Source organism: Centropristis striata, chromosome 7, assembly GCF_030273125.1.
Source record: "Centropristis striata isolate RG_2023a ecotype Rhode Island chromosome 7, C.striata_1.0, whole genome shotgun sequence".
Classification (NCBI taxonomy): domain Eukaryota; kingdom Metazoa; phylum Chordata; class Actinopteri; order Perciformes; family Serranidae; genus Centropristis; species Centropristis striata.
The window spans coordinates 21,780,116-21,803,916 of record NC_081523.1 but is presented as its reverse complement, the minus strand read 5'-3'; the positions used below and the strand labels follow the sequence as shown (position 1 = coordinate 21,803,916).

General features: G+C 39.5%; 1 protein-coding gene across 1 annotated transcript; it reads left to right on the top strand.

Annotated features, from left to right (window-relative positions):
* Nucleotides 1–1,578: 1,578 nt before the first annotated feature.
* Nucleotides 1,579–22,428, top strand: plcxd3 (phosphatidylinositol-specific phospholipase C, X domain containing 3). The gene is made up of 6 exons (XM_059337653.1): nt 1,579–1,709; nt 15,542–15,798; nt 15,907–16,080; nt 17,746–17,921; nt 18,780–18,881; nt 19,865–22,428. Exons 1-6 carry the CDS (start codon nt 1,607–1,609, stop codon nt 20,019–20,021), a joined length of 969 nt encoding a protein of 322 aa, XP_059193636.1. The 5' UTR covers nt 1,579–1,606; the 3' UTR covers nt 20,022–22,428.
* Nucleotides 22,429–23,801: the final 1,373 nt, after the last annotated feature.

Genomic DNA, 23,801 nt, shown 5'->3' with positions numbered 1-23,801 from the left:
GGCCAGCTCAGGGACGGTGTGTCACATTCTGTTACTTGCATGCATAGTGGCTTTAAAAATAAACCTTTTACAATAAAAGGTTGAAAAAGGACTTAAAGCAACAAACCCTGTACTAAGTTAGGATAAAAGTTAGTTTCACATCAAAAACTAACCCTGGGTCAACGGCCAGATTTTTATTTTTTTTACCCCTCCTGAATATGAATTGGTACGGTGAGTTAATTGAGGATATTATAGACAGCATGAAGTGATACTTATGTGCATGTGGCTGTTTTGGACTCAGGTTTTTAAAAGCAAGCAGGGCTGAATTTTGCCATTTTGGGGCACAATTGCAGTTGATTTGGCTTTCTTCGTTTATTGTTCCTGTAGTGATTTTCACAATGCTCATCATTTATGGTTGTAGGCTGGTCTTCAACAAGGAAAAAAGATAATCAATGGTGCTAAACCACATTGGTATACAGGCTATATCTAGGCAAAGGATATTTGATGGTCCCTACATAAGGGATTACTGATTATGTAGCATGGTTATGTCAATATTGATTTCTTTCATGTCTACAATGGTTTTATATGATGAGGATCATTCGTCCTATGTCCCTTGTCTTCTAACATTATTGCAGAAACACAACCAAGCATGGAAACGAAGCTTGGCAGAGCCTTAGACAGTTAGTTTCAACTGGATGCAGGTTTGAAATGGCTCCAATGTGGGGAAAAAGGTCTACAGTATGTAATGTTCAGCCAAACACTATGATGCCTTCCTTGATAAATCTGCAGTTTCGGGTAGATTCACCATAGTTGTACTATTGTGGCCTACTTTGTTGAATGACTCATTTTAAGGTGGCCAGCCAGCTGATGATCACCACAGTGAATATGTCAGCTATTCATTGTCACATCATGTTAATTGCAGTGATAATTAATCAGTGCCTCCTGTGTGTGTGTCTCCAAGTGCATGACCTCAAACATGCTTCTAGGTCAATTGGGAATTAGTTTTCAACCTCAGTATTTACAGCTATTTACAGCCAGTACTTTACATACTTCTTTTGTGGAGAAATAATGAGATAATGCACATGTTTGCATCTATGAGGATATATCTGTATATTTTGGTAAAACTACTCATAGTCATATTTGAAGGGTTTGAAGTGCTAAAGAATAGTCTATTCTCAAAACTAGCACATCTTCACAGTAAAATCAGTTTGGAAGGCCTATTGATATATAACCCCTTCTTATTACATTGTGTCAAAATATCGTTTTTAAAATGCAGCCACTGGTGGGTGTTCTGAGTCTTGTTCAATAACCATTTATAAGATTAACAAATGGTATGATACTGTTTTGTTTTTTTTGACAGATTACGTGACTATAAATCTGATGCACGTTCAGGCTGCGTATTATTGGAAATCTGTTGCCATATTTGGATCGATCCAACAAACCGCATTTAAATAATTGTGCCATCCGCCGATGTGTACATGCTCAGGGGGGTGTGGACTGGCTCTCTGTCGTGCTGGTGTGTGTGTGTTTGGGTGTGTGTGGTGTGAGCGAGAGAGAGAGAGAGCGCGCACTCCAGGTTGGCGCAGGCACCGGTCCGGGAGAACGGAGCGTTGTGCACGGCGGCAGCATGGCTTCGTCTCACGGGAGAACCGACGCGCGGTTTGCAGACTGGATGTCAAGTTTACCACAGAGCATGCACACTATTCCACTCACCAACCTGGCTATTCCCGGTAAGTGTGTATTTTTACATTGCCCAGCGTAATTAGATGAGGGGCATGTCCATGTCTTCCTATCCGCGCGCATTGCATGTAGGCATCCTAGCAGATAAGAAATAAACAAATAGACTATAATAATTACTGCTTTGCCTACTTGGATGTTTTACTTTGCAACTCCTCAAACCTCAAATGTGGCTTTAGTGTCATTGAACCTCATTAGAACAAAGGGTAAGACCTGTTGCGCAATGTGAGAAGTGCCTTTTATTTTGAACAGGTCAGATTATTCTTGTGATGCTCTTCTGTCTAAAGGTTATAAATAATACCCATACCACGAATTATGTCATGTCCTAATATTAATCCAAATTATTTAAATAACTGATTTAAAATAGACTATGAGTCACTCTTAGCATTTAGAATAGATGAACTATGCCGTTTTGTTTTGTGTTGGACTCTTGGTGTTTGTGCTGGGGTGGTGGCCACAGAGGAGAAGAGACAGGGAGTGGGATGGATTTAGTCTGTGCACTCAGATGATCACAGCGCTTCCCATAGAAGATGAGCTGTTGGACCTTTAGCCAATCAGTGCACAGGTCTCAGTTCAAATTGGAAATACTGGTTGTAAAGCCCACCATTGATCTGACTGATGGAATGTCTTATTAGCAGCCAGTTAATTCCATATCTGCTACCTAGTGATTAACAAACCTCCACACAAAGCGCTTTCATTCTTCATTTTCTTGCATGTCTAATCCTTCAATCCCCCCCCCCCCCCCCTCTCTCTCTCTCTCGTTTTTAAACCATAGATACCTGGTGTGTTTAGGGATGCCATGCACAATGATGGCTTTTCAGAAGCACATCGCTTGGACCTTAGTAACCAATGAGGTGTGGCATATTACCAGCATTGACACATGCAATCCATCATAGATTTAATCAAATACCAACTGAAAGACAGAAGCAGCATGACATGTATTACCTCATGCTTGTAATTTTGCTGAATCACGTGACATGCTGTGTTACACCACAGTTCATCCACACCGAGCCAGCATGGGAGCATGTTCTGTCCCATTTAATTAGGTATCATTACTTCTTATTGGCCCTGGGGCCTGCAGCTCAGCTGCTCTGTCTATCCTCCATTTGGAAACAGATTCTGTAAACATCCTCTAAAGCTTTGCACTGTCTTGTGTTTGTGTGCACAGATTTGGCGTAAGTTTTGTCAAGAAAAAATCATAGCCCACAGGATTTTCTGAGTTTAATTAGCAGCAACCATGTGTTCTTATTGGAGTGTATGTCTGATGTCTTTCAAAAGTGTGTCACATATCCAAACATGAATAGCGGAGCCAAGTGGAAGTGCCTTAAACCTGCATTCTTTCTAAAGGCCAGCAGGGGGCGGCTCCACTAGTAGTGAATAGGAGTCAATAGGAAAATAACCCTACTTCTCCCTCCTTCCCAGTCTTCTTCAATGTAGCATGGTGTTGATTTAGTAAATTATGGTCTCATTTATAGGTAAATAAATAGAAAAGCAGGGTATGCTTCAGGGTGTGGCTATCTTGAGATTGACAGGTTTCACTGTGTTTTTCTAAGAGCTAAAACCCTTTCATAGTGTGTTTTAATCCCATGAAAGTTGTTGATAGTAACATTTTGGTGGCAGAAAATCAGCATTCTGTTGTACTAAAAGGCACTATAAGGAGTTGACTGTTTATTACAAAATTACAGAAGCAACTTGTTGACCAAGCTAGTAGCTACTGATATGGGCCTTCCGGCTCTCAAACGGTTATGTGCATGAACTGACTCCAAAAAACAACAACACAGTGATGGCCAAAATGCTAAACTTAAGGCTTCAAAATGTCCACAAACCACTGGGTGATCGCATGGTGACTATGTCAACTTCTTGCATACAGTCTATTCTCATATCACATCACTTAGTCTCATTTTACAATGCAGCATTAAGGTGCTTCTTTAAGCAAGAATAGCACAAATAAAACAACTGTCATATTTCCTAGACAATTTTCACTCTTCCCCTCATTTGAAAGAATATTACATTTGCCATTCTAGATCCCTGACATAGGATCCTCAGCATTCACTCACTGTTGCCTGTAATTCAGTGATGCTATTTATTTTCCAGGGGGAAAAAAAGAGTTCACCAGTCGACAGTCTCAATGATCCAGGCCAAAGTGTTTTGGCAATTTGGGGTGCTCATGTGGGAGATGTGATGGCATCGAGCTCTGCGGCTGCCAAAAAGCTAAACTGTCCCCGCTGTGCCTGCTTTGCCAGAATTGCACAGCTGTACCCATTAGTATACATAATCTTCTGTATAATTGGCAATGACTTCATTTTAAGGTTTTTAATGGCAGAATATATCTAATTAGTATCTGATTTTATGATGTTTTAATGGCATCTATTTGTCATGTTTCAAGTAATTTGATATGAGCTAATGCAGCCAAATGATCTGTGTAGGATGGGGAAAAAATAATATATATATATATATATATATATATACACCTAACACTTTATGAAGGCAGCATATGCGCTAGACCGATACAACAGCTGCTGTATGACCTATAAGGGCTTACCATATGTTGCTGCTGTTACCGTTGACTACCTGGAAATTCACTTGTGAAAAAGCATCAGTATATATAATAATGCTTACCTATCATGGCTGATCACAGCCATAAACTGCCTTTGCCAGGATGACTGAATGGTTTAGTCCTTTTATTTATTAATTTATTGTTTATTTGACCAAGGGAAGCAATTAAAACAGACCATTCTTCACTTACAAAGCTATGGGGGTTAATAGCTCCGAGGATATTGCTTCAGTCCATTATGTCGACCGCAGTTAGTGACAGTAATTGTGCTAGTGAATCTCAGCAAAGGTACCTACCTCCATATATGTATGTATGTAATATACCATTAGCTTTATCTGCAGTCTATTAAATATCAAGTATCATAAAATAAATAATTGCCTACGGAAGTGCTTTACAGAAGAGTTAAAAATGCAGTAAAAGGACAGAGGGTGTCGTACCATGTACAGTCTGTAAAGCACTTTGAGGCATATCTGCGATTTGTGATTCTGGGCTATTTAAATAAAATGTATTTGACTTGACTGGAAGGGGAGATATACACTGGTGTCTATTGATGCAGTGCTTTAAAAAAGTTTCAGTTCTTTATTCAATTTGAAGCCAATGAAGGGAGGCTAGTACAAAAAGAGGAATGGTCTTTTTTCTTGAGGAGCCTCGCTGTTACATGTTGAACAAGCTGCAGACGAGACGAGGCCAACTGACTGACTCCCACATAAAGAGTTACAATAATCAATAGTTGAAGAGATCATGCCTCCAGGTCCCTAAATGAGAGCATTCAATGGAGTCTTATGACTGGAGTTATATGATATCTAACAAAAACTAAGACAGAGTGGTTTGTATGATATTCAACGAAATAAGACCATTCTATTCAAAGTGTCTCTTCTCCTAAAGGTATGGAAACTATTTGGTAAAGTTAAGGCAACAAAATGGTGGAAAAAAGTAGTTCAGGCTAAAAAAAAACAAAAAAACAGGGTTTGATTATAGTGTATATACGTATATATCTAATGGATTGTGTAGGTGAGACAGAAGGTGATGTGGACCATTACCTATTCTCATACAGAAGTTTATTTAAGTTTAAAAACAAGTGGACCTTTGCTTTTAAACGGGAAACGAACACCATTCTCCTGGGTCAAAGTCCATTGGTCCCACTAAACCTAAAATTATTTGATTGGTTATTTACATGGTCGCCTCACTTCCAGCGATCGTCGGCTGCCACCGTTGAAAAGAGTGTGCGACAAACAGGAGATGAGTAATGAAAGGGGGAGTGGTCAATTAAAAGGGGCGGAGCAATCGATAACCAGAAAAAAAGGGACTCTCTGCTGAGAACACTGACACCTCATACAAGTCTGTATGACAAATGGTTCATAAGTTATGGGAAAGGGGGCACAGCTAATCAAAAGGGGCGGAGAAATCAATAACCAGTTAAACAGGGACTCTGTCCTGAGTACACTGACACCTCATACAAGTCTATAGGACAAACGGTTCATGAGTTATGAAAGGGGGCATGGCTAATCAAAAGGGGCGGTGCTTTATGAAATATTGTTATGTAGAACTGTTCAGTAATGAACCATCATCATGCATGACAAGTTTGAGGCAGATCGTACAAAGTATTGATCCCAAAGGCCTTGTGATGATACTGACCAACTTTGAAGTCAATCGGGTTAAATCTGTAGGAGGAGTTTGTTAAAGTATGCGGCGTGGAAATGGCGAAAATTCCATATGATAAGATATAAGATCCAAGATGGCTGACTTCCTGTACATTTTAGGGTATGGCTTCTTGAGACTTTTTGCTGCGTCTTCCTATGATACATGTACCTATGTACCAAATTTCGTGTCTTTACAACAAACCTGTGTGAGGGGCTGAATTCTAAGGGGCGATAGTAGGTCACTTTGCCACAGCCATTTCTGAAACCAATGAAATACGTACATTTTCGACATGATTGCATTTTGTTCCGAGTTTGGTGAGTTTTGTAATATGATAAAGCCCTCAAAAGCATGATTAATTTGCCGTTATGATAATAATAGACAGACCTTTAACAATAGGGTCCTTGCACCTCGGTGCTCGGTCCCTAATAATAAGTAGCTCCTCCTGGTTCACAGTTATGGGGTTTCCTATGCTTTTCAGTGCATTATTTTTCGTAGGTATACCTATTAACAGTGAATGAGAACAGCCTGATGACAGAAACTGTTGTATTTCTTGATAGCTTGTAGGTGGAAAAACTTACCATAGGACTAAACTTGAAATGGAAGGGTCAAGAAAAAAGTGAGCAGGTATCAATGAGATTTACAAGTGCATATTCTACATTTAACCACAGGGAGACAGGTGAAAATGAAAACGATGAAAATGAAGTTTTCAATCATGTCTTGATCAGTAGGTGAGACGCAAACCACTGCAAAGCCTGATTGCCAACAACATGGTTGCTTCATTTTACAAAACGGATCATCCCTTTCTCTTGGATTGTCTGAGAGAACTCAAACTAAATTAAAAATGCATGATTTTCATTTTCCAAAGATGGCAATAAATCATTTGTCACACCGAGGAGAGCTGACTCAGTCCTGAAATTTGTCCAGAAAAAAGAGAAAAGCTGTGAAAAGACAGCTTTTAACCAAAACCATAGATTAAAACAACAGTTTTTAAACATAGGGATTTTTTGGTCTGTCAGATTTCAAGGTTTTTTGATTAAAGGGCAGCATTGAAAACAACTATTCACCAACAAGCTGCTTATTTTAAGTTACACAGAGTTAAAGAGTTGTTTATTATGCTGTGAATCATGACAAAGCACAGCAGCCAAATGCATTGTGGCTGTGGCCGTTATAATATAAATTGGGACATTTTTTTTTCAATAGCATATTTCTGCTGGTCAGAACCACCTTGTTTGTAAGATAAGAACGTGGTTGCTTTGAGACATGACTCAGCCCTCTGCGTTCGGCTCCACATGCCTCTTTGGCCTCACACTGTGCCGACCTATGGAGTCTACAAGTCAGATGACCTGCGCTAGTTCTCCTCTATGGCTAACAGGGAAAAGGATGACGGGATGGGCTGGAGAGGAAAGAAAGAGGGAGCGGTTGCAGATTAAATATGGAGGTCATTAAAGGGAGAGAAGGAGGGAAACGGGCAAGGAGTAGCTATCATTTTCCTTTCCCCAAGGTGATCAGTGGGGGACATGGTGGGCTGTTTTTCTGTGGCTATTGTTAGATCTGCTGGGTGAGTGCTGCAGACTGCCAGGCTGCACGTTTGTCTGACTGAGGGGGTCAGCAAAGGTGTGCTGCCAGAGATACCGTGAATCTGTTTCTCTGTGGTTCTCTCACAATGAAACAAGCTTTAGTGTAAAGGAAGGGATGTCAGAGTTCACTACCATAGTGATTAAACTGGATTTTCAGTATGGCTGTAGACTTATGAATTGTATTTGTGTCCTGCAGGTGTGTACAATAACTCATTTTCAATTTGGATTGCTAAGGGTCTTTTTTATTGATATTATTAGCAAAGCTCTTGATATTTTTAACAGGCCAAAATGTTTACATTTACTCTCTGACTAAGCGGAAGCCTATAGGTGATCCAATCTTGATTTGGGCTTTTAGAAGAGCCATTTATCCATTTTTGGCCACTAGGGGGCAGAAATACTCCAAAACAGTCAACAAATAAAACAACAAATTAAAACTTGTTAGCTCAGTTTTATATAATGGCTCATAATAAAACAAGTTTGATTTTAGCATTATTTTTTGTTTTATATTATGTATTATGGAGAAAACACATTGTCGTGGTAATAGTATTGTTATAATTTGACCAACATATAATCAGCTCATGCATAGTAACACTATTACAGTAACACTAAATTTAAATAAAAAATAATTATATTTCAGAAAAACAATGTGGTAGCCTTCTGAAAGTGAAAATAGATCACTTTTCCTCCCCTAGCATTTCCAGGTGGTAGGTCTATTGATGTTGGTGCTGTTGTCACAAAGACAACCAGATAGCGATAGCGTTAGCTACATGGCTAGCAGTTTGCTGCTGTCCAACACAAGAAACAACCATAAGAATCCCAATTTGAACTCCATAATAGTGCTCTGATGCTATTATCCACCATTTCAGCTACCTGGGAATAGCCACTGTAATCTGCTTTGTTGAATTGTAAGCCATTCTTGTTAGCTTTTATTGTGAATCAAAGGAAGGAGTGAAGCTGAAACACACTGCTGTTGACAATGTGGTTCAGACTACAGAGACTGTTTTTATTTTATTACCTTCATAAGTATAAGGGCAACCCATAAACACTTCATTGTGCTGTAAATCGAGCCTTCCTTTTCCCAAGAGATTGGACTCGGAGGAAGACAGAATGGCAGGATAAAGGCAGTGCTTATAGTTATCCAGTGTAAACACCATTATGTTATGCAGTCAAATTAAAGTTATAAAGTTTATTGCAACTTTAATAAAAAATAATTGGCCCAGGGGCTGTGTTGACCTAAAATTAATTAATTTGCTATCAGGGAAAATTGCATTTTGTTTGGCTTTATTCGAGTCAGAGAAAAACTATTGTACAGGATAAATGACTACCTCACAGATGCTAAAATGCCCACAGACTGTCAGATATAGATGAGAGAGCTCAAGGGAGTCATACCTAACCTCACCAATGACTGATTGAAGGCTTTACCAGGGGTTAGAAATGAATAGCATACCTTAGGCTGAGGCGAAAGGGTGAAGACAATTGTATTAAGTTAAGATGGCCTCACAGGCAATAAAAACAAATTCATTGCAGAAGAGGGTATCTTCAGTCTTGCCAGCTCCCTCGAGGCAGAGGAAAAAGGCAGTCGCTGGACTTTTAGCTGTAAATCTGTCCATCACTGCCTTGACTAGACCATTCTGCTGCCACTTAAGCCCCCGAACAAGGGGGATGAATGGTATCAGATGCCAGGATAAACACTGGCAGTGCAGCGAGTCACTGAAAGGCAGGAAATCAGCCAGCTTAAAAGCCATTGGAAAACAGAGGATGTAAAATTCAAAACAAACAGAGGAGAAAATAGTTTGGTAGAGAGAAAAACAAAGGGAGAGAGAGAAGATTCAGCCTAGAGGAATAAAGCAAATTGATTTTTAAAGAGGTGGGGATAGTACACCCATTTCCTATAATGAATATTCCCACTTGAGTCAATTTGCTTTTACTAAATCTCTGTTTAGCTGACTTTGGCTTGACCGACGTCACAGTGCTTTACCAGGGGCACATTCATGACTTGAGACAAATACCAGACACCAATCTACTCTGATAGTTCTGTGGATTTTACAACTCGCAGAAAATATTGCCTACTCATAACAAACCATCTCAACCTTGTAAGTTGATTGAGTTCCCCCCCCCAAATTTTGAAATTGAGCAAACATGATTAGTTATGGATTCTCCACAGGGTGCTTTTACGTCACTGCTGGCAGTTAATTGAGTTTTCTGGCAGAAGGACATTTCTCTTGATTTTAAAAGTCAAATAATTCAGTGTCATTGTAAATGTATGTGCTTTTTGGGCACTGTCACTCGGAACAAGATGGAGGAGAATAGCAAGGTAGGAGGTAAAGAGAAACCACAGCGAATTGAACAGGAGTTTGAGGAATAAAAAGCTGGAAGGAGCAACTCTTGAATCACTTTAAAATCATATAGAAAGATCTGTGACGGGAAGTGTTATAAAGCTCATATCTATCTTTAAGTGATAGTGATAGATAGAGCTCATATCTATCTTTAAGTATCATTTAGCTCATCTCCACCCTGTTAGTTTTCAATTCATTGCCATTTCCTCCTCTCCTCTCCTCTCCTCTCCTCTCCTCTCCTCTCCTCTCCTCTCCTCTCCTCTCCTCTCCTCTCCTCTCCTCTCCTCTCCTCTCCTCTCCTCTCCTCTCCTCTCCTCTCGTAAAAATGATTTGTCATGAAAAAGGGCATAAACCACCAGTGGTCCTCTCTGAATGGGCTCCTCTCATTCAGTCAGAGTAACTCAGTTAACACAGGTCAATTCTCTAAGGTAATGGCTATCACTCACCAGCAGCACCATCATCCTCGTCATCACCATCAAGTGAACTGCTGTGTTATCGTTATCTCAGCTTGTTTCAGCCTTTATCTGTTTCTCTTTCATGCTCCAGCTCATTGTCTTTCTTTCCACTCGCTTCACATCTTCTTCACTCCAGTGATGTGATTATCGCTGATGTGCGGGAAAGAGGAGTTCCCAAAGTTCACATTCAAAGCTGCTATTCAATGTTTTTGTTATTTTTAGTGCATTTCTTTATGATTGAATTCATCAAACGGCATGAGAGCCCAGTTTTGATGTTGTTTACAGTAAGTAGGTTCCTCTTCGGTGGCCTCTTCATCAGCTCTGCTACATTTATGCTTATTATGCTATTAGTTATACTTTTTGTGATTGGCATTGGACAGTGATAACAAATGAAGACAAGTCGCTCTTCAAGACTTACCAGTCAGTCTCTTGCTGACTCTGCTACCTTGGCTGGTTAAGGTTTTTTAAAGTAAAATGCACAAAAAGCGGAGAAGATGAGCACCGCCTATGATCACGACCATATGGACAAGCATGACCATCTCAGAGTCTATCTTTATCTCTACATCAGAGGGGGCTCAGAGACATGTGTAGAGGATATAAACACCAGCTGCGGTTCATGGATCCTCTTGGCCAGACATCCTGCTGGCCACTGTGCAGCCGTTGGATGGTGAGCTGGTTTCCAGTGACATGTCGAGAACTGTGGTGTTCTTTTGTTTCGGCAACACTGGAGAGCCTGATGAGGCCGTTCAACCGGGTGACTATTTCCTGTGTGTGGATCCGGTGGCCACATTCTGCTTCATGATGAATAATGTACAAGTTCATAAATCTGACAGGATTGCATTTCATCTGACAAATGAAATTGATTGAGCAATTGATTCCAAATTATGCACTATGGCCCTTTAAATAAATGTGATCATAAAGAACCAAATGACCCCTATGCAGTTCCTGAAAAAACAAATGAGGTGTTTCTTAATATAGAGAGAAAGATCTGTGGTTGAGACCACAAGAGAAGCAGTGATTTGGATTTACTTTAGTAAATTATAATTAGTAAATTAATTTATGGTAGTAAAACATCTTGAGAGAAGGTGAAAACATTGTAAACATCATATACAGCCAAATGAATGTCTGCTCATATTTCCAAACAAATCATGCCCTAGAGACAGCACAACATCAAGGACTATTTCATAACATAAACAATAATTAATCATGTTCGGAGCTCAGGTGGCAGTGTGATTGTGATGGAATACTGTTTCCAGCTCTCTGCACAGCTTTCTCTGCAGATTATTCTTTATGTTCTGCAAAATGTTGCATCCTTCAGTTTCTGTTTCTCTGCAATATAGCATAATGTACAGGCTTTTTATTTTTCATATTCAAGGCACTGCTAGTTAGTGATGCAGAAACAGTCTTTATTAGTTTGCCTTGGGTATTGCTATATATAGCTAGTGGCATATTCTATGAGAGTGGTAATTATATATCATGACAATACCTATTGTAGGAACATCCTAATGAATTATGCTACTCCATCCTAAGCTGTTTTAGCTTAGTATATTGCTAATAGAAGAATGGTTTAAGTATTTTTTCAAGCATAAAAGTAAAACACTGCCTAGTTTTTAGCTTCTCAGATGTGAGTAATGCTTTTAATTTTTAATGTGATATTTAAATGAATATCTTTGTACTCTAAAAAAGGTAATTAAAGACATCAGTTTGGGCTTTAAGAAATTGAGTATTAACATTAACATTTTCTGACATTTGTAGTCGATAAATGGATAAAATACTTGATAGATTAATAGATAAAGAAAATTGTTTCATGATAACTGTGATGTTATGTTGCAACCTTCAGAGTCAAACATAGATCTTTCTCTGCAACAACCCCGTAGCCAGCTGTTGTGACTGGTTAAGGTCATATTCTGTTCCGTTGTGACCCTGGTGGCACGATCTAGCCTGCAGAGATGCTGTTTACCACCCTGCCCCAGGATTCAGCTGTCTACCCTGCTTATGGTCATTCTCTGGGCCGACTGCGAAGACCTGGCACGGGAGTATAGCTGAAGGTCAATTTAGGCTCTGTGTCCATCTGTATGTGTGTGTGTGTGTGTGTGTGTGTGTGTTAATGGATGAGGGGAAGGTGTATGTTTGTTTGAGTGAGGGAACGTGATGAAGAGACAAAAAGAGGATGAGAAATTGATTGATTGCGGTAATGAGAGCAGGAAGACAATACCAGGATTACTGTCAACCTAATTCGCCTAACGTTCACACACACACTCACACACACACACTCTCTCTCTCAAACAGCCATGGAAGGATAAACGACCTTCAGACCTAACTAGCAGAATTCACCATGGATCGATTGCAGGGAAATGCTTAAGTGTCACCTAGGAAAGTGTCAATAATTGGCAGAGTCTGTTCAGTGTTGTATTTGTTGCCACTAATGGGATGGAATTTTACAGATACTGATTTTTGATACAGCTCCCAGTTAAATATGCACATAATTATACTAGAACCATTTGGTCCTTTTTATGAGACAGCAGCTGCTCTTTAGGTGGGGAATTGATTTTAAAAAAATAGTCATGTTAAGGAACCAAGACCTTGAGGAACACCACAGAAAAATCCAAGCTGTGACTCTGTATCACATCACATTTTTCTGTGATTGGATGGCAGGCACTGGAAACTGATAATAAACCCCCCTTAGTGTTCATATAAAGAAAGCCATACGTCCTCTGAATACCCTAGGTCTCTAGTTTGCATTTCATGAGACTGTGGTTAACCTAGAGGTCACAATAGGTCATTTTATACAGTGAAGTCTGATTTTAAAAATGCTCTCACTGCAATGAAATGGCTACTATGTGAACTAACATCATCACACATCATGTTTGTAAAGAGGAGACTAGGGTACCCATAGAACCCATTTTCGTTCAGATATCTTTGAGGTCACAGGCCCCCTTTGAAAATGGCCATGTAAGTTTTTCACTGGCTAAAATATAGCCTAACTTTGGAGCGTTATTTAGCCCTCCTCTCAACAAGGTATTATGCTGTTGCACCAATGGACTTAGATCTTCTACACCCTGTTTACACTTTTTACACGGTTTTAAAATGTGTCTTGGGCGATCGTATCACAAGTGGACATATGAGACACATCACCATTTAGACATGTGTGTATCATGCATCTTCAAGGTGTCCAGCTGACCACTTGTGTCCAGATGTGGTTACTACTTACCCCACTTCCGCTAGGTCACATTGGCCCATGCACATTTATTAAGTCGGATAACAACAAAAACAACAACTCAAGTCCCTTGATTTAAGAAGATGTTGGATTAACTTATTTACATGTATGCCGTATTGCAATGAATTACATTAGCAAGACACAACCGCTAGCTCGACTGTTTGAGCTCTGTGATCAAAACAACCACACAGCCTGCCTGCATTGATGACATATTTACTGTTACGTCCTTGTCAGGGAAGCATCAGTAAGCATCAGCGTTTACACTACAAAATATCTGTGGTCAAATACTATAGAGAGTAAAAGGCTTATTGTAATGATAATATAACATAAACATTTTTATTAATCCATTCACATAGTTTCTATTTTATCTGCTGATGTTTTGAGATATCTGTGACATTTCTGTTGCCCCCCAAATAATGGTAGTGAGTTGAAATATGTCTGTGAGGCTCAAGGGACTGAAGAGTGACATTTAAAAAAGTTAACAGGACATACCTTTTCAGTTTTTCTGTATAATCTATAGAACAGCTTTCATCAGGATGTCTTAGAAAAATAAACAGATTTATAAATCTTTTGCTATTTTGGTGAGATAATGTGCACTATCACACTGAAAATTGGTGGTAGATGAGCTTGTTTATAGCACATCTCAATGCAAACAGTAGTTCTGTGACCCTGTCTGGTAGAGGCCTATTCAGTTCTGCTTGTATGTGTCTTTTATGTTTTCAGCAGTGGGTGAAATACCTGTGATCTAACTGAGAAATATGACAAGTCAAAGCCAGAAGTTTTTCCTTTTCTCCCCTTGTCTCTGCTGGATATTATCTGATTCATATAATCATGTACTCTCTGATTATACTGATGATAAGATGTCAAGGATCTTATTTCCTCTTGGGGAAAACTGAAAACAAACTTTAAAATGTCATTAAAAAGTTACCAGAAGGATGTTATATTGTTATTTATAACTTACATAATTACGTTATAAGAAATATAGATAATTTAGAATGAAGAATCCAATTATCTACAAGAAAACATGATACATTTGCAATTTTGAAAGCCCTGTGCAAGGTATAAATGAGAGGGTTAAGAAAATCTGTCTGAAATTGAAAATTAAGTGTCTGAGGACGAGACAAGACAAAAAACAGATTTGAAGGCATATTTACAGAGGCGGAAGATCAGGCCGGCGTCAAGTACCAACAGACACCAAAAAGTCTCCAATTAAAGGGACAGTGCAGCCCAAAATCAAATGTGCATACTTTTCCCTCTTACCTGTAGTGCTATTTATCCATCAAGATTGTTTTGGTATGACTTACTGTAGGCAGGAGATATGGGCCATAGAGATGTCTTCCCTCTCTCTATTAAAATTAAAACATTTTAAAAACTCAACAGTGATGTCTCTTTCCAGAAATCCTGACCCACTTCCTTGAGGTTATTTCTAGACCTTGTTGTGAGCAGTTTCATGTTAAAACTATACTAGGAAGAAAATGGCGTCACTTACTCTCATTATAGTCAAAAGAACGCAGACATCTCTACAGTCGATATCTCCAACACTTAGGAAGTCACATCAGAAACAATCTAGATAAATAAACAGCACTACAGGTAAGAGGAAAAATATGTATTTTTTATTTTGGGCTGAGTGAGTGACCTTACGCTTTAAAATCAGTTTGAGAACTAACTGTAAATGAAAACTTCTGTAACAACAAGTTAGTTGGACCTTCTTTTCTTGCCATACTGCTGTTTTGAAGTTCAAGAAAGAACCTTTAAGCTCACATTGAGAGAACTTATTTAAGACTATTGAAACCAGCAGACATACATTTGAGGATTCACTATAGAAAATAGAAAATGATAAGCACAGTATTCCTTTTCTCTGGGATCTGTGTTCCATATGAGAGATGTGATGGATGAAAAACAACTTTTGTCTGAGTTCCTAACTTACTGCCACAAAAGCCGTTATGTGTTGTTACCATGGCACCAGGCTGTTCTCCAGCTCTGACCCCACTCTTTCAGCTTTGAAATAAAACCAGCATGCACACTCATGTTTGTGTCCTCCCCAGGTTCCCATGATTCCTTCAGTTTCTACATTGATGAGGCGTCTCCAGTGGGCCCAGAGCAGCCAGAGACGGTGCAGAACTTTGTTTCTGTTTTCGGTACGGTGGCCAAGAAGCTAATGAGGAAGTGGTTAGCTACACAGACGTTGAACTTTACCAGCCAACTGGAGGCTGGGATCCGCTTCTTTGACTTGCGCATCTCCACTAAGCCCCGTGACCCAGACAACGAGCTGTTCTTCGCCCACGGGCTCTTCAGTGCAACGGTCAGCATGCAATTTTGGTGCCTTTTGATGTGTGTTTATTTCATTTTATATCATTGTGTCATTAAATAAATTATGAATGCATGTGTTGTTCAATTTTGTGATTTTTAGGTCAGAGAAGGTTTAGAACAGATCAGCTGTTTCCTGTCAGCTCATGCCAGAGAGGTCGTGTTCCTTGATTTCAACCACTTCTACGGCGTCCAAAACCTGCACCATGAAAAACTGGTGGCCATGTTAAAAGACGTGTTTGGAGACAAACTCTGCCCGGTCGTCTTCGCTCAGGAGGTACTGTTAATTTCAAATACACTTCACAGTGAGAAGAATTAAAAGCAATAAGTGACCTGGAAGCTGGCCTCAAACATTTATTCCTGATGCTTCCTTCACCTTAGCAACTCATGATTAAAAAAGAACAAATCAGTCAATTTTTTTCGTGTTACTTCAAAAAAGCTTTTGAAAATGATTGTTTTCTCAGCCAGTGATTTCTGTGTTTTGATCTCTTGACATGCAGAATGATAGTTATCACATCCCTAATCATTGTTCATTTGTCACACAAAGTATGCCCTTTTGCCTAGAAATTCATTAGAAAAGTCCTCCCGTGCTCAGATGTGTCTCTCTCCTGCTTTTTTTCACCTTTTACTATTTTCCCAACCCCTCCCTCCCTCCCTTCGAGCTGTGGTTGTATGTGAAGAACCTGAAAAAAGGAATGTAATCAATCTCAAAGATCACAGTTTCCTGTCAGGTGCTGCTGCTGAGTGAGGATAAAGTGTAAAAAAGAGGAAAGGCCAATAGTGACTAGTGGATTCTGGGAAAAATAATGTCTTCTCAGTGCTGCAAGGAGCATCTATGTTGGTGTTTAGAGGTGACAAATGACTGGTGTTCTTTCCTCCACAGGTATTATATTCACTCCACGCTCCCCTCTCCTCCGTTTTTTTGTCTATGAGTATCGACTCTACTACTCCCCTGTCACCCCTCTGCCTCACATAGCTCTCTTATACACACTTAATCTACTGCACCACTCTTCTCCAGCAGCTGTTTGCCATATTTTCAGGGATACCGTACAGCTGGAAGCTCATTATCACAAAATACATCTCCTCATGAGGGAGAATCAGAAACTAAAAACATGAGGTATACGGGTCTTGGGGTTGTGATGAAAAGACTTATTTTTCAGCTATAACCACCTCCCTGTGCACCACCCAGCTTATTACATGCTTACTTCCCTTCATCAGCTGAGGGGAGATATTGATTTGTTGTTGTTGCCAACTTAATTGATTGAGCTACAATCTTCGACAATTTCAGCAGAGATGTAAATGTGGAAACATATGTTGCTTATGTCCGTGCTATTCTCTCCAATAGAACTGCTGCAATATAAAAGAAATCTGTTTACTCTTAAACAAAGAAGTTAACTTTTTTGGGGAGAACTGAAACAGAAACTACTGAAAAAGTGCTAAATTCATTATTTACTTGTAATAGGATTGTCAGTGGGATTTGACAAGTTGTCTTCAGTCTCAGTGTCACTTTGTAGTGATAAAATTTGCTTTCAAAAATGTGTTTTAGCTCTTGAAAAGCCTGTAATAGTTTTGAACATAAACTAAAATTGTGGTTTGTTCTTTTCTCGATAAGCAATACACGATGATTAGACACAAAATACCAGCTGTCTTCAGAAATAACATACCTGGCCATTTATATGGTCAATTAGAACTGAGCTGAACAAAGCTGCCTAATAATCACAGTGATGCATCTCATTATATCCACTTATTTCCCTTCAAATAAATACAAAGCTTAGTTTAATAAATTGTAGGTACATCTCAGCTACCTGTGACTCAGCACAGACGTGACTCTTTTGTATTTACTATTCAACACCCATCACTTTTGTTTTCCTTTGTCACCTCCCACCTGTTCTCCCCGTATAACCTCCTGCTCTTCTAAACACATGCCTCCCTCCATCCCCAGGTGACTCTGCAGTATCTGTGGGAGAAGGAGTACCAGGTGCTTGTCTTCTACCACCACCCCATGGCCCTGGAAGTGCCCTTCCTGTGGCCGGGGCAGATGATGCCCTCTCCCTGGGCTAACACCACCGACCCAGAGAAGCTGGTTCAGTTTCTCCAGGCGTCTGTCACGGACCGCAGGTCAGCCTCTGCCTTTATTCCACTGTGGGAAATTGTCTATGAATGAGGTTAAATGGGAGGAAATGTCTGTAATTTGACCCATCATGAACCAACCATGATGGGTCATTCTAGCATGATTTTGATTTATTGTGATAATGCTCATATTTTCTGAGTTCAGTACATGATGCAAACTATTTTAATTGCAAATTAGCCAATTAGAGGTTTTGGAACTTGGGTGAAATGTTTTTATTTATGTGACACTCTAGGTCTGAATCTAGGACGAATCCTAGTATAGCTTGACTACTATGGCCAATTTTCTAGTCTTAAAGTGTGTGAAGGAGCAATATTGCAGGTGTTTCCTTCCTGCAGCAGTCACACTACAACCAGCACTGCTCACACACACCAAAACTCCAAAACTGACAATAACTTCACTGTATGACACAAACTGTGCAATATCAGTACCTTCAGCTCTTCAGGTGTTATCCTCCACTGTGCAGTATAGATACTACTATAGATACCATCTATATTGTATACATTGGTCCTAATTTTTGTATTTCTTCTTATTTAAATTAATACTTTCCTGTAAATATTGCTTCTTTATTATGAATTATTAATTTATTGATGCTTCTGCCTATTTTGGTACACACTTCTGCTTCTGTAATACTGAAAATGTCTATGTAGTGGGACAAATAACAGAATATTTTATCTTATTTGCTTTAATTTGCTATTAAACTAATTAAATCTAATTATTATTGTAGCACGGTGACTCTGCAGCAGATGTCATAAGGTGCTTTACATGAATGGATGCAATGCAGATAAATACATATGAATAAAATACATCAGAAATAAATTGTAACTACTCGGATCTCTCCCCTGCAGGAGGAAGGGAACCTTCTTTGTCTCCCAGGTGGTTCTGACACCAAAGGCCAGCACAGTGATGAAGGGCGTTGCTAGTGGACTTAGAGAGACAATCACAGAGAGGTGTGTACAACTGTCTTTGTGTGACTGAGAGAGAGAAACTATAAGATAAATGTTGTATGCTCATGTTTATTTTAACACTAAGACAAGGGTTAGCACAATGGGTGGCACATGGTATTATTTATTGTATACACATGCAGTGTGGAACTAATCTTATAACACCCCAGGCACCAGAAGCCACATAAATGACATGGTTTACCCATAACAACTCACAACATTAATGCGCAAACACACACACTCACACACACACACACACACACACACGAACAGTCATATGTGAGTCATAGAAGCATTTTAGAACTAAATCCAGAGGCATGTTGGTTTCTACAGGTATCCCCAGGCGCCTGACACTGACCTCATTCAAGCTTTTTTTGAACTGCTGCCACAAACCCGAGGCGATGCTTCTCATCCTCCCTCTTTCCATATCTCCTCCTCTCAGTTGTGGTTCAGGATTTTCTTTTCCTGATTTGCCCCCAGGGTTCTTTGTATATCCCTCCCTCTTAATGTCACTAGTTTGTTAAAAGCCATCATCACCATCCCCGGCATTAATTATTCATTTGATACCTCAACTATCAGGCATTCTCACCAGGCGTGTGGTCACTTTGATGCAGGCTTCCTTCAAAATTTGATGTATTCATTTTGCCACACAGACCGCCAAGTGTAGGACTCAACAGAGCAAGAAAGCGAGCGTGAGGAGGAGACGACTTGTAGAATTTTCCTGGGCGAGGCATCTATGGGAGAAGCACTCTCCCTCTGGTGCACGGCTTACATGAACATGTCCAGCAAGTGTTCCGGGTGTCATCCTCACAGCTGGCGTCTGGCTTACAGACATCACATGCTGCGTCATAGAGATCTTTTATCACAGCTTGCCCTTCTCTGTGTTAAACCAGCCAACCATGAATCATCCCTTCTTCTAGATCCTTTGTGACTTTCCCTTTTTTTCCCCCTCTTTCCCTTAACGTGTGTGTGTTTGTGCGTCCTCCCAGGGCCTTACCGGGCATGATGCAGTGGATCAGATCACAGAGACCCGGGGAGAGCGGCATCAATATTATCACAGCTGACTTTGTGGAGCTCGGAGAATTCATCAGTGCCGTCATCACCCTCAACTATCACCTGGACGACGATGAAGATGACGCCACCTGAGAGCCCGCAGGGGGCATCAGGGAGCATAGTCACCACCACTACTGCTAGGGGCTTGGTCTGTGCTCTCACTCTTTTCTCTTTGGCATTTATTTCAGGAGGGGAGCTTCACTGCCCCTTTCACTTTATTTAGGGCTATAGTGATTTGAGATTTGAAATGGTTAATGGGTGTTGAGATAAAAATGAGTTGGGATTGGGAGAAAGAACACTGATGGATGATGTTGAGGCACGATGAGAATGAGGTTTTGTTTTGTTTCCTATTTTGGGGGATCAAAATTCAAGTGAGATGTTCATTTTCTTTACTTCCTGTGCTGTAAAAAATAACTGCTTTTTCCACGGATCAAATGCACTGTTTTCAGGCGTCACCAGGGGTAGATTCCTCACAGCATATCAACTTTCTGCTAAATGTATAGGTACGTATTTTTTTGGTATTCAAGTGACAGTTTTTATTTTTAAGAGGTTGTTTCAAAATTGGTCTAAATTACTCAAATTGTAGGCTGGTGTAAGTAGCTTGCTGTTGTTTGTCCTTATCTGTCCAACAGATGTTATTTTTATGACAATATGCATACCTGGTCAGATCACTGCGGGTGTTTCTGAAAAACGCCTGGAGCAGAATGTGTTTAAAATTACAATGTGTTCACTCAAAACAAATGAACCATTTTCCATATTTTTCCTTAGCAGTTATCTCTCGAGGGGCTTTCTCCCTGTTATAGTCTCATCTGAAGTCAGCTTGCAGCCCATATATTGATCAGACACCTTTGTGCATCCATAAGACATTGATCCACTCATAGAAAACCCATACAGAAATAGAGAGCCAGAGTGCAGCTTTATCTTTGTTGCATCTAAATGAAACAACAATTTTACCAATGTCAGTCCGTGTAAAATCAGCTTTTGCTGCAAGGGACCTCTAAAAAAAATACTTTTTACAGCTAGAAAAGCAATTTAGTCATTTAAAATGGTTAGGAATCCAACATGATAAATTTCTTGGATTTTCTAGTGGGTGCTGAGTCGTGATAGCCAGGTATAAAAATACAGTACATCTGGGTTCGAGAGTTTCTCCTCTGTCTGTGTGTGCACCTATACTTACTGCTGTAGAGCAGTATATATGAGTCATCATGAGATGTATCACAGTGTTGTGTCTTTCATAATAACAGGTGATAAAGTTGCTTAACATTTACTCAGACAGCCATTTTATTTCAAGTTAGAAAAGGCTAAACCTGATAGTTCAGAGTCAGGAGGTTAATGTAACGGCAGTGCATTGATACTTGGAAAATAACACAATAAATGCTTAGTTTAATATCTAGCTGTAACTCTTTGGTGTCTACCTTATTAGGTGTTTCATGTTTCTGAATGTTACTGAATCCCCAGATTTCTGCTTTATCATTTCGTATACTTTCATTTTCCATTTATGTCTCATTCTATACCATACAGTATTTCATTTATGATGGAAAAGTACTTTGAAACGATAATGGGAATATTTGTATCGCAAGGTTTTACGCATTATGCATGAAAACAATCGCATACGAGTCAAACATCAACACACCTTCTGATCCGTGTGGCATTTTCTGCTGAGAATGTATTCTGTAAGGACATTGTTGTCTAGTTTGGTAAAGTACAACCAAAACTGGAAACTCAGCTCTTTGGATTTGTGAATGTATGTGTCTTGTGAGTAACTGTGCCATTTCTAAAAGAGAAAAAAACAACTCATGTGATGGAGTGACTGAGTATCAGCTAAAAAGTCATTTTTTTGTATTGTATGCTTCAATGTGGAGCTGAGTTCAAGTTTTAGAGTTCAAACCGTACTTCTTTCACTTCAGTGTGGTTTCATGTTAAAATGTTTTATATTGTGAGAAGTTTGTACATACTGTAATTGCAAATAGTATACTGCCAATGAATTGTAAATTATTTAAACTGTTGCAAAGTCATTAATGATGATTTCTTAACTGAACTAAACTATCATACTAATTTGACATATTTTCAGTTTTGTGCATGAACCAAACATACCACATACCATTTGTTGTTTACCAACAGGGTCCATTAGGTCTCTGCATCTCCTCAGTTATTTTCTGCATATTGTTCTCAAGAGCATGGGTGCATCTCAGCCGGAAATGTTTTTACCCTTTAATGCCACATCTCAAAAATTAATTCATTTCATAATGTTGCACTGCTACTAGCCCATACAGATTAAGAATTAAGCCACACAAATGAGCAGACTTGAAAAGGCTTGCAAATTGTGTAGAAAGGACATTTGTGTCTTCCCTGGTCCAAAATGTTGTCACTGCCTTTATGTTCTGGTGTGAGAAGAGTCCTTTGCTGTTGTAAAACTCAAAAACTTCTGTTCATAAAGTGACTCTGTTCTAAGTGGAAACGGCAAAACAAATCAAATAAAGCTTCTATGCCTAATGAGTAACTATGTGACGCATCATTTCATGACCAGTTTGTGGCTTGTTAAGTGCTGATTGCTTGGTTAGTTGTATAATAAAAAAATCATTATTAAAGCCATCAGAATACAATTGTGATTTAATTCAATCACCAAATGGCAGTACTCTAAATCTAAATCTAAAGTAGATTTGCAGCTTTTAAGCTCAGTATTTCATTCCCTATCTGTGCAGAGCATCCTAAAATCATCCAGTTTCCAGGGTGATGAGGATGGAGGTGGGTGGGCAGCGGCACCCAGGGTGACCTTGCTGAGACTGTGTTTTGTAATTCAGCATCTGCCATTCTGCAGCCAGGTGTTGCTCACGGAAAGGAAACATAGATAACTGAGATGTAGAGTGGCTCAGTGTGTGTGTGTGTACACTGTAGATTGAGGTCTGTCCTTGCAAAAACAAAAATCAGTATTTTATTGAATTATTCTGACCTTCTGTCACTTTACTGATAAAATAAGCATGCATCATTTTGTGACAAATCACTGAATCGAATGATCAAGTTCTCATATTATTGCTATTTTACACTTATTAACATAAGATGAATTAACATCATTCCCCACACACGTGCACCTTCTCTTCGAGCTGCACACTAAAATGTTATGATCGTGTAAAAGGGTAAGCCCACTGGATGAATATTCAGTGCTTTGAGTGCTTTGATTGCACATTACAGTATTTGAGGGAAGGAAAAGGCACCGTTTATAATATTTCTTTATGTAGATTCTTTTGCACCTGATGTGAAAATTCTTTAAAACTTCATCCCGGGGGTTGTATTTGGTTTCTGCGGCATATTAATGTGCTTTATTCCATTCCCCAATGGACTGCAGGTCTATATTAATGCTTTCACAGGGAAGGTGGAAGAAAAAACACTAATATACTATATCCTTGGATTTTATTGAAACAGGCATTTGCTGGAGGAATGAGAAAATGCAAATGCAGTTATTGTGTGCTTATTTGTGTGTGTGTGTGCAAGTTTGTATCTGTCTGTCACTCTCTCTCTCACACACACACACACACACACACACACACACACACACACACACACACAGGCTAACACACAGATGAAGAGGAGGTAGAGGTGTGGGAGGTAGAGATGGATGATGGCATTCAGACAGTTTAAAGAGGGGCAGTAACGAGATGCACAGTTTCAGAAAAGTTTGGAGTGTGAGGAGGAGGAGGAGTGATTTCACCAGACACTCCTGTGTCTAGTTAGGGAGGGGGTACACGACACACCGTGGTAATTTGTGTGCCAATAGAAGCTACACAACAATCTACAGTATTGCAGTGAGAGACATAAAAGACTGGGATACACAGTTAATCGTTAAAAGTCAACAAAGATGGAGTCATTATCAGGGAC